Below are 17,173 nucleotides of genomic sequence, written 5' to 3' on the forward strand. Positions count from 1 at the left end.
TTAATAATCTTTATCAATAAAATCCCTTCCTCAGATATCAATATTAAATTTAATTTGGTAGGAGAAATTCATTTGAAGTTAAATCAAGTATGACTTATCTGTTATCTGTTATCATTTAATCAATTGTTTCTTATTACCTCAAATTCAATTGTTTTGGAAACATGAACAAATATGTTAATTTAACTTTAATGTCTAATATGAAATAGATAAGAATATTTCCATTTATAATGCACGTGTCTATAACTTTAAAAATAAGTATTAGTCATTAAATGAAAATTGTTACAGTTTGTAACGTTATTGTTTAAGGCGTATGACATATTCAGATTTTTAATCTGTTATCAGCGTGTTTGAAACCGTAACATGAATTGCGTTTTGACCACATGTTAAAACAAGACTATTGGAGCTGCTATTGGCTGTATATTCCTATTGTTTTACCTGTGACGTCACAATTAGGACAATTTCATGTTATCTCAAACTTCCAATTACATTGTGATGAAATAAAAGAAAAGCTTATGAGCTAAAATGTCGATGTTTTAGATTGCTATTCAACTCGAAAAAAAACCACCAATGCCTGTGGCATTCACTGAAATAAGAAATGAAATCTTTTTATATATGTCATATGAAATGCAACCATGTGCAATATCCTCTGTATCTCTGTGTTTGCGCGTCATAGGTTTTCTGTCATTTCTAAAAAGTACCCCAGGATAAAAAAAATTGTACATGTCGCCATAGGAAGATTAGCAAATATGCTTCTCGTCTGTTACCATGGCAATATGCATAACAACTTATTTATTATTTCAAAGTGATTCATTTTATCGTGAACGTAATTTGTTTTGCAAGTGTTTCAGGAGTAACTGATTTAATAATATGTGCTACATTATATTTGTGGCCTCCTGAATGTATGTCCCTTTAAAACGATAAACTAGCATTTTTCTCACCTATCTTGACTTTACAGGATTTTTAGTATTGAAATATTTTGAAAGAAGATGCAGCACCAGTTTAAGTACACGTTTAAGTACACATGACTGCATTTACCAATCTTAGAAAAAGCGAACGGTGACGTCACGACACAGCACCTAGATCAGAAATGCACACTTATGTTGTTGATTGGATTTATTTAAAATCATGGTGCCAAGCATTTTGTTTTACTTTACATCGATTACATTTACTTTTACCTGTCATCGAGATGAAATAAGGATTAGTTTTACCTCCCTTTTAAAGAGAGCAAGACAGCGATACACATTTAAAACCGTTAATAACGTGGCTAATACTTAGAATTCAATTTCAGAGTGTGCTTAACATTTTCAATATACACATGCTAGAACGAAAGAATAATTCCTAAAGATAATAGTTTTAAATAAACTACTGATTTCTGGACTGTTGTATAGGGATAGCATGAAGCCATATCTACAACTCGTTTATTTCATTATTCTATTTTCAATTACAATTTCATCAGGATTTTTAAGTTCCGTTAATAACTGAATAAACAGTAACCAACAAAACAATTTTGAAATGTATACAAAACCGTTATTCGAACTCAAAATTGATTGGCAAAAGTATGATCAAATAACAGACTAACACGGAAACCACGGATAATGTACATTGATAATAACCGATGATCCGGAAGGGTAAGCCCTTTCTGTTTTATTGACGACACTCACCCTCAAAATTTAGGGGATATCCTACATGTATTATAATAATGTCCTCAATGTGATTACCGGGGTAGTGATGACGTAAACATAAGTAACACTTATGAGCATAAATCAATCGATAAATCAAGAGCCCGTAAAACAAGGTTTGTACTATTCATAGATAAATATAAGGTTATGCTGTAGCAGAAAATATGAGTGTAAAAAGGTGAAATTGAATTTGTTTACCCCGATATTTCACTTGTCGATTAATAGAAATCGGCATCCAATATTACAAATTCCATTTACAGTTTATATGTGCGAATAAAGCCTGGATGTACAACACATCAACATATAAGATGTGATTCTAATTTGCTTCATATTTTAGTAATATTTTCGTGCATACGTTTCACGACTGCCATCATGATCTTAGTGGGAAATATACTGTTTTATTGTGCGATGTGAATGTCGACATCTGTTTTTGTGTTATGTCTGCATAGTTCTGTCGTTGACGATACCTCCGTTTCTTTTCTGAAAACGAAATCTTACTTGGCCTTTCCTAGAACAACATGGCGGTAGTCATCATTGAAGCAAACAACGCTAACCCTTCATGTGCACCTGGTCATATGGGTGACAATGACACAATATTATCAAAAATCTTGACGAACTTCATGTACAATGATAACGTTAAATTACGTTTAGCAAATTACTTATGTTGGTTGCTAATATTTGTAGAATCATTTTTGTGTTGCTTTGAAATAATATAAACCATCGACAGCTTGTTTACCTTTTTTCAAGTGTTAACATGCAATCGGACGATTTTGATTTCATTCATTTGTCAAAATTGTGAAGTCACAAATGATCCAATGTGTTATAAAACATGTGTTTATAACACAATTTATGTAATGGGTGATACGACATTGATAACATTGCGATGAAACTGGCTGTCTTTAGAGGAGATGAGCACAAAACTATCGAAGCAGTAATGATAAGTTATATTCAGCATCTTTACATGCGCGAAACGGAAAAATCAATCGAATAGGTTAACCTAAGATGCTCTTTTACCCTACATTAAAGCTGTTTCTGCATCCTTTTCGTCGATTAACAATAAAACCTTAAAGACCGTTCATCTATATATGGACTTCAAACGACTCGTCTTTTATCTTCAACAAGCTGACTTCATATCGCAGCCAATATATATAATACACAGTCCAAAGCCAACATGTAAGGAGACTGATTAGAAGAGACGGCTGTTCATATTGGAATATCAATTATTCTGTAACGGAAAACCAGAGGTCGCAACTACATCATTCGATATCCTGTAATTTTGGTATCAAATTAACAGCCAGAAGAGCTTTAATAGTCTCGTTGTTAAGATAACGACATATTAGAACGGATACCTCAGTATTATATCTTCTTGGTATTCATTAGGTACACCTCTTATGTGGATTTTTATGTTATTCCCGGAGCAAGAGCGCAGGCACTCAGCGCAATTTCAGTTTTATTAAAAAGGCTGAAGATTTTCCAGGTCAGGGGTTTGTCATGACAATATAAAAAAGAATGTATGTGCTTCCGTCGATGTGTGTATTAATGGATTTTAATTGTTGCAAGTTGATATATTCAAATAAGAAGAATAATTCGTAATTTATTGAAACGACAGAAAGAGATAATTATCTGTACAAAATATTTTCAATGAAATAAGGTATCAACTCATAGTTTTGTTTTGTATATTGAATAAATCGACAAGTTTCGATATGAATGTCATTTGAAAGTATTCGACCGTTTGATATCATTACAATTATACAAGAGTAAATCAAAAATAAAAATGAGTATTTTCATTGTTGAGTCAAAAACATGGATATTGTTTTTAAAATTTAATTTAAAAATGCTTCAATTAGTCATCTGTCATAATTTGGAAACGAATCCTAACACGGTTCGTTTGCAGATTGTAACGTTGATCTGAGCATGGCAGAGCAAATAAGGATGCGACCGGAGAGATAACAGAATTGTCTGTAAAAGGTCTTGATTACTATGGATACAGAGACACGGCACTGCTGCCGGTCCTCGATAAAACAACATTATACGAGAAACCACCCTAATGACCGTCCTAATCATTAGCAGTCATGCAAAAAAATCAAATAAGGCCGGCAATGTTAACTTTAATTCCAAAACCCGCGAACATGGAAGGATCAATAATAAAATGATGGCAGACTCACAAAATTCGATAAGGACCAAATTCAATTCGAGCTGAAGGACTTGTTGTTTTCCTTTATCAAATCACAATCCATGAAGGGATTTTCTGATAGACATATTTGGTAAAATGCAAATCATGTGTCAAGTACTAATGAGGACCCGGAGCCCCAACCACCGCTGGTCTTGCCTGCCTAGTGGTCTAATGCATCCCTGTCGCACTAAATCTTGTATTGGACGATGAAGCAGGAAGTCATTATTGATGAGGAATCCCTCGCGAGTATCATGAGTCATCGATCAACGGAGGCCGCGAAAGGAATCAGCAGTATCACTTGGAAACTCTGAGCCATATTCGACAGAGACATTTATCTATTTTAAGACGTATGAATCAGCTGGCATGTCTCCTTGGTTTGTATGTCAAGTTTGGTGTTTTCTTATAACATATGATTTGTATGGAAAGATTTCTAGCAAAAACGTGATGTATATGTACATATATGGTTCAACATAACATAAAATTGATTTTCAAAGGAATATCTTTATTATATGATTTTAATATAGTATCATATTAATATATCATATTGAAAATGTATGTATTAAGGGAAAGGTTTGGGAAACCGTTAACATAAATCTAGTATCTCAACTTTGCGATAAAATAAATAAATATAAGTGTATAAAACAAAATCATCTTCTTCTATGATGCATACGGTGATGTGATAAGTGAGAAGGTTAATTAATATGGAAATGCTCGATTGTCAATGTATGTTTCATTTGCTTTGCATATTCATGTAATAGAATGTTTAGCGAAGTAGTACACTTACTATCCGATCCCATGTTATCCTTATTAACGACTATTCGCCTCATAGATATGTATCAGCTGCTATATACATTCGTACAATACAATGTATATACGAGTAACACTGTTTTCACTTTTTTGGGTGGTGGAAGTAAAGGTTGGGGTGTCAAACTCTTTGTCTCTGGAATACAGTCGATGTGCCTTCATTTCACATGCCATTGTAACAGAGTCAACAGTCATACGTACCTCTCTATCAGAGGAATAACGAATTCGAACGAAATGTATTGGACGTGTTTTATGAGGTCGTAAACATAACGAAAACGCAATCCTGCAAAGGTAGGGGCGCTATACACAGTAAACAGCTCTTTCAAAGTACATTCAAATTATGCAAGTGTATTAGGTCAATGCTATTAGTTTAGCTTTATGAAATCCTGTATTTGATTCAGCATCAGGAGCTATCAAGCAATTAATGTTGTCGATTATTCAAATAAGGATATACATATGTTCTCACTGTAATAGATGTGTATTGCAACTGTTCGGTAATACCTGGACACCTGCTTTGTAAAATAGCTGTCACGATAAATTCTTACTTTCAAATCACGCACATATGTAAGTAATCCGATGAATTATAATGGTCTTAATATTTCCGAATTTAACATATTTCAACTTATGAAATTTGAAAAGTCTCAGGACTGAACTACATCAATAAATAATTCTGCATCTTCTCGTTTCTTTTCTGTTATGTGAAAAAAAAAGATTATTATAATTACAGGTTGGTGAAGATTATTAGCGTTCACGGACGCCATCATGATCTCATTAAGAAATATGCAATTTCCTTGTGTGATATGGAGGTTGATGCTTTTAATTATATTCATAAGTGTTCCCGCCTTGTTTCATTTTCACGATCCTCGCTTTGAAAACGTGACTTGAGTCTACCTATATTAAAATGGCGGTTGAAATCAATGAAGCAGAGGCTTATCCTTCCATTGGGAACATGTGGTCTTATTCTCCATCTGCTTTTTAAGTGGTCCCAATTCAACTCTTTCCTTCGTTCATATTTTATCTTATTTTTTTGTCAATTGTGGATTGAATGACGGTGTTAGGTATTTCTTATTTGTCTGTCAATATGTGTCGGAAAATATATGGTAAAAATACAAATAAAGAAATTTCATTGAATTTTCATCAATTTTATTCTAAAATATTCAACAAACAAACAAACAAACAACAGAGATATTTGACAGTTAACAAAAGCCATAATAAACTACTGTGAATTTGCACCCCATCCATTTTAACCAGGGAACAAAATATCTACTATATGGTCAATGGAACTAACAACTTTTCTGTGGCACATAACTCATATACATTTGTGTACATAACTAACTAATAAACTAACGGAACAAACAACGCACTACAATGAGGATATGTCGCTATGGCAAGCATGGCGATGCTGGGATGTCGTTATATTTATGCAATGGAGGATGTGGCAATGCCATGTATGTACTGCAGTGATGAGCTGTCTAAATGTTTTAATGATTTTTTTTACAATGAAGATATGTCGCTATGACATGCATGGCAATGCTAGGCTTTCATAATATTTATACAATGGAGGATGTGGCAATGCCATGTATGTACTGCAGTGATGAGCTGTCTAAATGTTTTAATGATTTTTTTTACAATGAAGATATGTCGCTATGACATGCATGGCAATGCTAGGCTTTCATAATATTTATACAATGGAGGATGTGGCAATGCCATGTATGTACTGCAGTGATGAGCTGTCTAAATGTTTTAATGATTTTTTTTACAATGAAGATATGTCGCTATGACATGCATGGCAATGCTAGGCTTTCATAATATTTATACAATGGAGGATGTGGCAATGCCATGTATGTACTGCAGTGATGAGCTGTCTAAATGTTTTAATGATTTTTTTTACAATGAAGATATGTCGCTATGACATGCATGGCAATGCTAGGCTTTCATAATATTTATACAATGGATGATGTGTCAATGCCATGTATGTACTGCAATGATGAAGTGTCAAAATGTTTTTACAATGAAGGGCATCGCTATCGCCTGTACGTACAGCAATAATGCGATGTCATAATGATTTTCAGTGAAAGGTAGGTCGCTGTTCCATGTATGTGCTGCAATGTTGGGTTATCACAATGATGGGTGTCACTAAGCTATTTTTGAACTGCAATAGAATAATGTATGTTTGCTTTTGATTTGTGCATTAAATAATTCGAGTTGCGGAACTGTTTATTTGCACTTTAAAGATATGGCGTTGGAATGTTTTTGCAATGTAATGATTGCGTATCTCTATGCTTGTTTAATATATAAACTAGGTTTCAACAAGTTGATTTTTATTGTAGTAATTTGGTGTCAATATGCTGTGTTTAACTACAAAGATGTGAATATATTGACTGTAGTTGTGTGTCACTTTTTAAATACAAGGAGTTAACATTACGGTGCTGTACTAACACTGCAATTATGGGGTGTTGTCATGTACGCTGTTGTGTACGGCAATGGCATTGGCAGCGCTTTGACGAGCTCGCACTGTACAAATGGGATCTCGCATTGGCACCGATAATGATGTTGCATTGAAAATGGTCGGAAATCACTATGCATTTTACTGCTATTGTTAAAACAATGAACTGTTTAGTAATTGTCAATTATGGATGTTTGTTGAGGTGCATATCTAGTTAGTTGAACCCTTTAATGTCCGGATAACCATATATTGACCGAAACAAAAGTCCTTAATCTTTATATAAGATATCAAAATTATAAGTAGAAAAGTAGTTGCATTTGAAAAAGAGTATTGTTACGGTTCAATGGAAGTGATGTCATAAGACAATATTGACCTGCTGTTTCTGAAAATAGTAACACTGAGTCAATATCACAAATCACCGACGTTCATGTGATAACGATCTAACCAATGAGAATGTCGGAAAACAAATTAGGTGTAATGTAATTTTGGTGATTGAGTACAATTACAATATATATGGGTGTTTTTTTTTTGTTTGTTTTAAGATTATGCCACCAATCCCATGATACCATACTGAAAACGATCGACCATGTATGTTAATGTTTAACTGTGGCTTTTGCAAAAGAAAGAAAGAGAGCCCCATTGATTATTAGGTATCACAATGTTCATTTTTTACCGTAACAATTTACAGTATTGTTTCCCCCTGCAATGATGAAATGAAATTATCAAAGTCATGTGATACCACTATGCTTTTTTATACTTCGCTGATGTACGCCTCAAATGACAACACGGATATTTACAATGTTGCTTTGTTGCTGCCATGATTGATGTCGTTATACTGGTGCTATGCTGATAGCGTGTAGGATTGTGGCTTAAGAGACTTTCGTGTTGTCGATAACAAATGTAATAACAATAAGTTTAATTTGTGTAACTATATTTCCATTCATATACACGAAGAACTATCTAGACAAGATTTGAGTCTTCATCGAATAATATCGTCTGGTCAAGCTTTTTAAAAACAATTATTATGGTGACCTATAGTCGCAGCAACCTATTCTTGTGGTTATTTAGCTTATAAAAATAATTGTTGATTATTCATTGATGTGATTTTAAAGATACATAGACAACTATTTGTAGAAACGTAGCTTTATACAGAACATGATTGCTTAGGACTTGAAATATCGACAAAATACAAAGGACTATCTATTAGCACCTTCTTAGCGTATACAATTGCCTTACTCTGGATAGTCGGAAATAAAGAGTAATCATTTATCAAGGTTACCGTTTTATGGACGAAGAACGAAGTGGCATGTCTGATATTTATATATGAACTCTGTACAATAATCTTTAGAAATCCAAAAGCACCTATTTTGAAATTTATTTTGTCGATGTAGAAGGCCGAAGACAGTAAATTTTACAACACCATGCGGCAGTTTCGTTCATGTAGGACTCATCAGTTGTTCAAAAATCCAAAAAGAATCAAAATTTTAAATTTGGTCGAATATATCAAGGACAAGTGGATAAACACATTACTGTTGGTTGTGAAAGGAAACTACCAAATCTTCTATCTTTCTGTTCAACTAGTTTTCTACTCGCTTGAACTGAAGTATCAAAATTACATAAACTTGTTTTTTTAATATTTCCTCGTGTGTATACATTTGTATTATACTTTTAGATAGAATAAAGATGATATGGCTATGCTACATACACATTTCAGTGTTGTAATTTTGCGTTGGTTTTATTGGATAGATCACAAAGTTATGTTATTTTATTGACATTGCAATTAATTCTTATTTACAAAATCTTTTGAAAATATTCTATGACAAACTTATGAAAAACAGCTCGGGACTAATCCTAAATGACATTCATGAAAATATGATCAAATGTAAATTGAATGCATTAAACCCATAATGCCCTATTATATGAATACGCATACGATATTCAAATGAATGTGACAAATGAAAATAAAATATCATCAATATTAAAGGATTGCATTTTGGTACTGCTATCTTCATGAATATTTTATCACTGGACCGCATTTATACGCATCACAACCAGTAGCATAATATATATTTTCAGAGGTCGTAATAAGACCGCTTATATCCACGGGTTGTAACTAAGAATAACTAAGTAGAATATGAACCGTACCCCCACCCCAACCACCCCCATGATGACAATACCAAATTCCTGTTCACCTTATGGAAAATGTTGAAAATTGGATGTGAAATAATTTCAGAGCTAAATGTTTTCTTAAATTTAAAAGTCACTCTTGTTATTTAATGTGCTCTAAGGCGGGAAATAATTTAATTAGAATTGACGAAATGTGAATCGTTGATATATATCTTTTAAACATTCAATTGCTCATCAAGACCAAAATCAATAAAAGATATATTCATGAAAACGTTTGGTCTATTTTCTCTCTCATAAAATCGAGTGCAAATATGACAATCTTTGTTAGAAGTTAGAAAAAAGGCATAGATTCATAAACATTTTGTGATGTCACATAATAATAAAATTTTCGGTGCAACCTATACATAAATACATAACATTGTTTTGTATTCTGGGTCTTAAAGGAATGTACTTTATATCTAAACAATGAAAAGATGTATAGGATGGCTAATTCGTGATGCAAGAATTTAGAAAATAAGTAAATTTAATGACACGATTTGTAACGATAAATGTTACATAACAGTTAACAGTATTGCTTTCTCGATGTAATATTGGAAATTTGATTTGTAATATTATTTAAAGTTAATTTCACTGGACACATAATATCAATATCATCGAAAAATATATACAGAGTTATTTTAATAGAACTATGTACAAATATACATACTAACAGGGTGAAATGAAGAATAGTTAGAACACAAACCAGTGTTATACACGTACAAAGGGGAAAATTCAAAACTTGGATTGGTTTTTTTTTAGTTTCTGATATCTTGTTAAAGGCGATGGCCTTTGATTGAAAACAAAACTAAATAAATCTTTTAAGATGTTTGTGTATTTCAGAAGCCAAAGATGATAAAATGAATTTTATATAGGGTTAAGTTATCCACAAATGACACGACTATCACGCACAAAAGACGCCAATCTCTTTACATATTTAGAAATATTGATTGTAAAGTAAACATAAAGGAACTATAGGTCGTTGAATACGACATGAAAGTAGGGGAAGTAACTCCACCTTAAAATAAATCCAGTTTTGTATCATATTATAAAAGCTCGTTTATGCATTTATGCAATACATTTTCGTTATGCATAACAGTCCTAATCGACTAAGAAGAATGATAGATGGATGTGTACCTATCAGAGGCAGCTTTCTTCTAAGCAACTCCAGACAGAAAGCATGAAGATTAAGATGTGTATATTACTGTTTTAGGAAAGAACAAGGATCGGATGTGCATAGGAGGAATTTTAAGTACTAAACTAACAGTTTGGTTACCGAGATAATAGTAGATCAAACGTCTGCAATATATTCCTTCTAACAGGACCGAAATACAACAAATATAATTTCTTACTTACATATATATATATCACCATATCAACGTTTAACTCATTCACTCCTGGAGAAACATTTGAACTCTTTCAATTCAAAGTATGGATTAGTTCATTATGAAATTGAAGGGGTGAATGAGTTAATATGTAGCATCTGAGTCAAACACGAGACTAGCAGTGAATATTTACTTTTCCTAAACATTTTACTTGTCACTAACAGGAACTGTAGATGAGCAGATTAATAGTTCTTGCTTTGTCATATTAAAAAAATTCATGGTTTCAATAAGCATTTTCATTTTTGACAACCAGTCTCATATATTTCTTCCATGCTATGATTGAAAATAATCAGATCCATAGCTTTCCTTTCTGTTATGATATCAACTTTAATTTCTGTCTTACTTAATCAGACCATGCATTTGCAGGAACAACGCTCGTGTTATTTTTTTTTATGAAATAGTCGCCGTGTAAGATTCGGAATCCTTCTCTTTGCTGAGTTTGACAACAAGCTTTTCAGTCCTCGGTTTAACACTATGACCATTGCATACACCAGAGCACGACTTTTCCGATTCTTTGCTACCTTTATCATCAGCTTTGGAATGAGACTTCTGTGTTGGACACGTGACCTTTTCAGGTCGTTCGGACTCACAACCGTTATGTTGAGTGCCTTTGTCCTGGACACTGCACTGTTTCGCAGGAGACATAGGGTTGGTCTGCATCCCCACGTCTGCAGAACTTCCGTTTGAACAGGAAATACTGTCATGCGTCTGCGTACACGTATGTGTTTGTTCCACATTGAACGTGAGACCCAGGGCATCACTACAACACTGCATATCCGTTTGAACAGAAACACTTGAATCATGCGATTCCGTTTCTGTTGAAGCGTTAGAGAATCTCCTAGTGTCGATTGTCTTTTTCTCTACGGAATGATCCACAACATCAGACTCATTGTCTGTCTCAGCTATAATTCTGTTCACTGTCTCGTCTAGTTTATCGATAACCACCTCCTCCTCGTCCTTAAATAAAGACTCCACCACTTCCGGACATTCGCCACTACCGGAAGTACGGTCATTCGTATTGCTAACGGAAGTTAATGTTGCGTCGTTAGAACACACGTAATATGGCGCAGGATTTTCATTCGGAACACGTTCTTTATTTTCATCACACGTGGTTTCTGTGTCACTAACTGTATTAATGCCGTCTTGTTCACAGACATCCGGCTCGTCTATTGTATTATTTTCCTCCGTAGAAGTATCCGTGGAGGTCTCCGGGGGTTTCAACTCTTCCATCTTATTCACGTCACAGTCAAGTCCCTGTCCACTGTCGTTAAGCATGCTTGTGTCCGTGCTGGGACTAGATTCGAAACTCTGGTTGCCGTCTTCTATACCGGAGTCATCATTATTACAACGAACGTTATCAATGGATTTTGTTCTCTTAAATCTCTTGGCTGGATTTTCATAGATCGCGTAGCTCAGTTTTAAGACATCTTGCTGCAGAAAAAGATTCACACAGGGTTACTCAATCATAGTTATTACTATTGTATTCAATCAAATATATTTGAGGTTATATCGAATCGGCAATACTATGCAATTTATAAGGGAGAATTGCAATCAAAGACGATGAAAGAAGATAAGTGCGATCGCTTGACAGATTCAATTTATCATTTATACTCAAAGAAGAAGATTATTGATTTCTGATACAACTCAGTGCGGTTTAAGGTATAGCGCAATACCAATTTTGCCACAAATGCCGACAGCTTTAGACGAAGACGGTGATTAATTCAGCAAAGATAAGACATAAAGAATGGTCGAGCAGGAATATAGTTTTGTATGAATATACATTTATGCGTGCTTAGTGCGACAATAAATCAGAACGACAGATATATGATGGCGTCTCAAGTTAAATAGATCTATCAAATTTATCAGTGCTTGTCCATGTTAATTATGTCATCAACAGACAATAGTTTTACACAATTAATACACAATTAAGACAATAAAAAGTAAACATATTTTAGTCATGCAGAGATAAAGCAGTCAACTGCTTTCAGTCTTGTTATGTTCTGTTATGGAACATTTTTATTCTCGTCTAGTTTTGCCTTTGGATTCACATTATCTTAAACTGATATGTTTGCTTATACTTAAAGATATGTAGACTTCAAACAACGTATTGTGTCTCGAAAAAATAATGTGAGCTCACCTTTTCTGAGGTCTTTAAAATCAGATCTATATCAGTCTTTACCCGAGGCCTATATGGATTGCTTTATTTGATACGCAACAAAACTATGTATATCGTAGAGTGTTACGGTCAAAAAACCCTTTATTGGATAGGCTTTGTCATATAACATTTATAGACAGTGTCATTTTCCAGAATTTTCTAAAGTAAAGATAATCATTATACCTAACCGTGGTATTTTATTGGATTGATACACGTCTAATATTCGATTACGATATTTTCTGATATATAGTGTTACAATAAGTTCACCTAATAACTGTCCTTGGTGCTTACCTGTTTGGGAAATGTATTTAGATTACAAAACTATCATAAACACTGTTATAAACAATGCCGGTTTAAGTTTTTGTGAAGAGATCGTCGCCCAAACAAGAGAAAGTATAGGAGATGCGTATAAAAGATAGGGCGGTTATAAGGTTGATAACGGATCTTCACCATTTACAGATTCATGGTACTGCGAAAATCTCAAAGAGAATACTACCGTATACAGGACCGTGTATGCAGTATAACAGTGTACATAGCATAACGTCAAAGTTACCATCTTTCTAAGAAGTTTAAGTACTGCAATACCCTTTGATGTATGCAATCCAGTGTAGCTTTTCTTTAATTTATATGCCTTCGTAGTTATTCTTTTGATTAATAATATATCGTAGTGCTTCTTTAATCCACGTAGTGTCATATAGTTTCTTTTGATTTATCCACTGCTTAGCCTATATAATATTATATAGTGTTTCCTTGGACATGGATGTCACTATGTTATTGTGTTTTATACAATCAAATCGTAGTATATTCTCGAAACCAAAATTGACCTTATTCAACATTTTAACTAAATCATCAGTATTACTGATTTTTTTATTATTCCACAAATACATGTCGAATGCACTTAAGCTAGTAATTCTCGTACTTAGTTTATATTGATACATAATTCTGAATAGCGACTCTGGAAAAGTAACTTTAGAATCCATGGAGGATGGTTTAACTGAATTGGAATAACTTGTGCCATTTCCTTGTTGTTGTTTGACAAATAAAATATATCTTAATCAATCAAAGACTTTTTTTGTTTAGTTTTGTTTGGAATAAATAACCAAATAAGCATATTTGTGTGAAAGGCACACGAATGAAAGCTGAACAAAATGATGAATGTTTTGGGAAGGAAGAAAAGAAGGAAAGAAGAAAAAACATTTGGGTATTAATTTCAAATTTCCGGGGTTCTTACTCCAATCGCCACATATACAAGATGATGTTTGCTATAAAAGGAATCGCAAGAGGTGTAGTATTTTATATTATCTGTCAGCGGTTGATTTGATCATGAAATACAAAGGATAAGGCAAGTAGTAACTTGAAATGTATTCCCTTTCGTTTTGGTTTCTGTATATATTTAGTTGCCAAATTATACAAATAAGTATTTTAGTGTTCCTTTTTATGATGCCTTACCCCGTTCCACGTTGAAATGTACGCTACATCCACCAAGCTGTAACTTTCGAGTAAAACCTCGTCTTCGTGATAAAGGTCAATCTGCAAATGAAAAGAGTTTATAGTGTTTAACCTATTGATATCGGATTTGTCATAATTGTGTTCATATGAACAAGGTATTTAGCATTTCATTGTTTAAGGCAGGCGGTCCCAGCGCTCAGTGTTGTATCTAAAATGAATATGACTTCCTATTTGTTCGTCATTATTTGGCATGGATTTCCTTTCATAGCTACAGTAGCTTACATTTATATACGAATAATTTATATATTTACTATAGTTTTCCTTTTTAACAAAACAGTTAACCGACAAGAAGATGCTATCCCTGGACCTGTTGTTTAAGAAGCAGGGATCTTATTTAATGCGTTATAGCTCATTATATTTGATATGTTAATACTACTCAACATTACTGTCAATACTAATTTTTCACTCACTTAAACGGTTAAATCTATAACTGTCTTTATATGAAAATAGAGTAAATATCATAGAAACTGTTTTTCCTGTCCCTGTAAATGTACAAATGGCTGAGACTCATTGTTTTAGATTTATAATGAAAAAATCCTTTGGCAATCAACTACGAACACACCCTGTTACACATCATTAATACAACATTACACCGTTGTTATGCATTTATATAACTACGTCAGTACTTAGCGGTTCGAAACTTTCTGCACAATAACTTACAAGATAGGTATCCGACAAGGAGAACTTCATTCTCAGAAATTTCTTGAGATTACTTATGGTCACTGCAGCCGGACACAACAAGTATCGATTGTCAACGGTCTGCAAAATGGAACAAACAAAACGTATGTTATTTCAGAGCACCTAACGCGTGATGAAAGCTGAAGATTTAAGTTTAATACAGTGCAACAACACTCAAGTATAATCGGCAATCTTCAGGGAGCAGATTTTATTCGAAAACAAAGTAATGAGGTTGACTTTGCACAGAAATCAACCAGCAAGAGCTCAGTAACCAATCATACAAAACGGTAAGCCACTTGTGTACCTCTAACCGATTTTTGGAAGAGTTTGTACGCATAATAAGACGTCACAACGCGAATTAAGACGTTCTTCTACGTGGGACTGTTTTACCTGTGATAAAACATGGAGTGATGAAAGAAGAATGTAAGAAATACACATTTTATGGCACTTATACAATTTGGTAATATATACATGTACAGTATGTAAAACAATGAATAACACTGTATCATACAGCCAGTAGGTCCTTTTAAGTCTCATCGGTAATGCTAGAGGCAGAAAATAGATGGAAATCCAAATTGGTCTTAACTACTATTGAAACAAAAAGGCAAGAGCATGAAATCCTTCATTTTACGAATTTCAATTATTAAAGGAATACTCACATATTTTAAAGTGATAATTGATAGATTGTGAATAAGTGAACATTGAATTGTGTTTGGATGCAACTGTACAAGTTTAATTGCAATGAACTATATTGGTGCTGAAACACTACCAAAACGAACTTTTTGTTTTCATTACAATACATGAATAGAAATAGCAACAAACATCATAAATTGTCTCCATATTGAATCAAAGCCATGCATGATTATGAGTGTGTCCAGTCAATAAAAAGAACAGACCTTATCCGATTTCAGGAAGAAATCACCAATATTACATTTATGAGTTAGCAATGTAAGTTGCATCCGGATATCATCCGAGTCAAAGCTCATAATAATTGATCCAAAGAAGTATGGACGTAATTATAATTGATGATTGGTAGCGTTTTCCCAGTACAACGGAAATGAAAATACTACAATATCTATCCATATATATTGATAAAGAACCAGGAGAAATATAATTAAAGCACCACAAATCAATTTACTATTTTGTTAACTAGTTGGTTTGAATACATTTTTTTGGGTGGTAGTGTGGCGCAGTAGATAGCGCACTTGCTTTTAACCAAGGCTGCCGGGGTTCGATTTCCCACAGTAAGACCCCGCGCGCCCTATCATCTGGGCCAACAAGAGCGATTAGTACAGGTTGTAAAAACATGTTTCATAATTGTTGTAAAATAAATATATATATACATTTATTTTTTATCTCCGGGATTTGAACATCAAATATTATTCGTTATATTAAGTAATTAACTCACTGTTGTTTTACTATGAAAACTGCTGATGCTATTTACATATTAGTTTCTGCAATCCATAAATATAAACATAAAGTTTCGTATCCCCTTAGAGAAAGGGAAAACTACTTGGTACGTTCTGAATGGTCTAGCTTATGATTTTGTTATAAGAAATGCATGTTTGTGAATTTAAGAATTTAACGAAACAACTTACCCGATGTTCTACCTCAATGTCATCACATGATGCTAGACTGTAAAAAAATAAAAAAATAAACAAGCAAAGAATGTAAGAATAAATATGGACGCACGTGTCATACAAATGTTGGAACCCTAAACTGCTTATCACACAATAGACGAAATTTGTTCATTATAGGATCACCGACTAAATTTTCTTTAAGGTAAAGTGTACAAACGAGTTAAACTAAATTGCTGAGTATGTCACTACCGTGAAATATTCCATCAAGTCCTTTTCAAAAGAAATATTCCATAAAAATCAATTGTTGCTATGCATTTTATTTTACAGAAATGTAGTTGTTTGAAACTTTAATGATTGAAAATGAAAACAAATATAAATAAAACCTACAGGGGTCGAACTCGGAACCTTTACGTTGCTAAGCATCCCCTTTATTGGTTTCATAGAGGACGTATACATGCACATCATCAAAACAGATACGGACCGCAAATCATATGAAACACTTGACAGGAGAAGTTACTATAGTACAGAAAACTCTTTTTGGGTTGCTTCATTTTCTTTATAGAAGGGAGAGTACTCCTAGTCGAAAATCTCTGAGTGGAAC

The 17,173-nt window shown here is 33.6% G+C and overlaps 1 protein-coding gene across 2 annotated transcripts in view; it reads right to left on the reverse strand.

Annotated features, from left to right (window-relative positions):
• Positions 1-10,664: 10,664 nt before the first annotated feature.
• Positions 10,665-17,173, reverse strand: part of LOC110445340 — a 47,313-nt gene continuing 40,804 nt past the window's right edge. For both annotated transcript variants that reach the window (XM_021489898.1, XM_021489900.1), the window contains exons 7-10: positions 16,591-16,627; positions 14,975-15,073; positions 14,255-14,335; positions 10,665-12,081 (exon numbers count right to left, since the gene is read on the reverse strand). In XM_021489898.1, coding sequence (XP_021345573.1) covers positions 11,041-12,081; positions 14,255-14,335; positions 14,975-15,073; positions 16,591-16,627 — 1,258 coding nt within the window. In that variant the 3' untranslated portion in view covers positions 10,665-11,040. The remainder of the gene's footprint in view (positions 12,082-14,254; positions 14,336-14,974; positions 15,074-16,590; positions 16,628-17,173) is intronic.

Source organism: Mizuhopecten yessoensis, unplaced genomic scaffold (genome assembly GCF_002113885.1).
Source record: "Mizuhopecten yessoensis strain PY_sf001 unplaced genomic scaffold, ASM211388v2 scaffold2213, whole genome shotgun sequence".
Taxonomy (NCBI): Eukaryota; Metazoa; Mollusca; class Bivalvia; order Pectinida; family Pectinidae; genus Mizuhopecten; species Mizuhopecten yessoensis.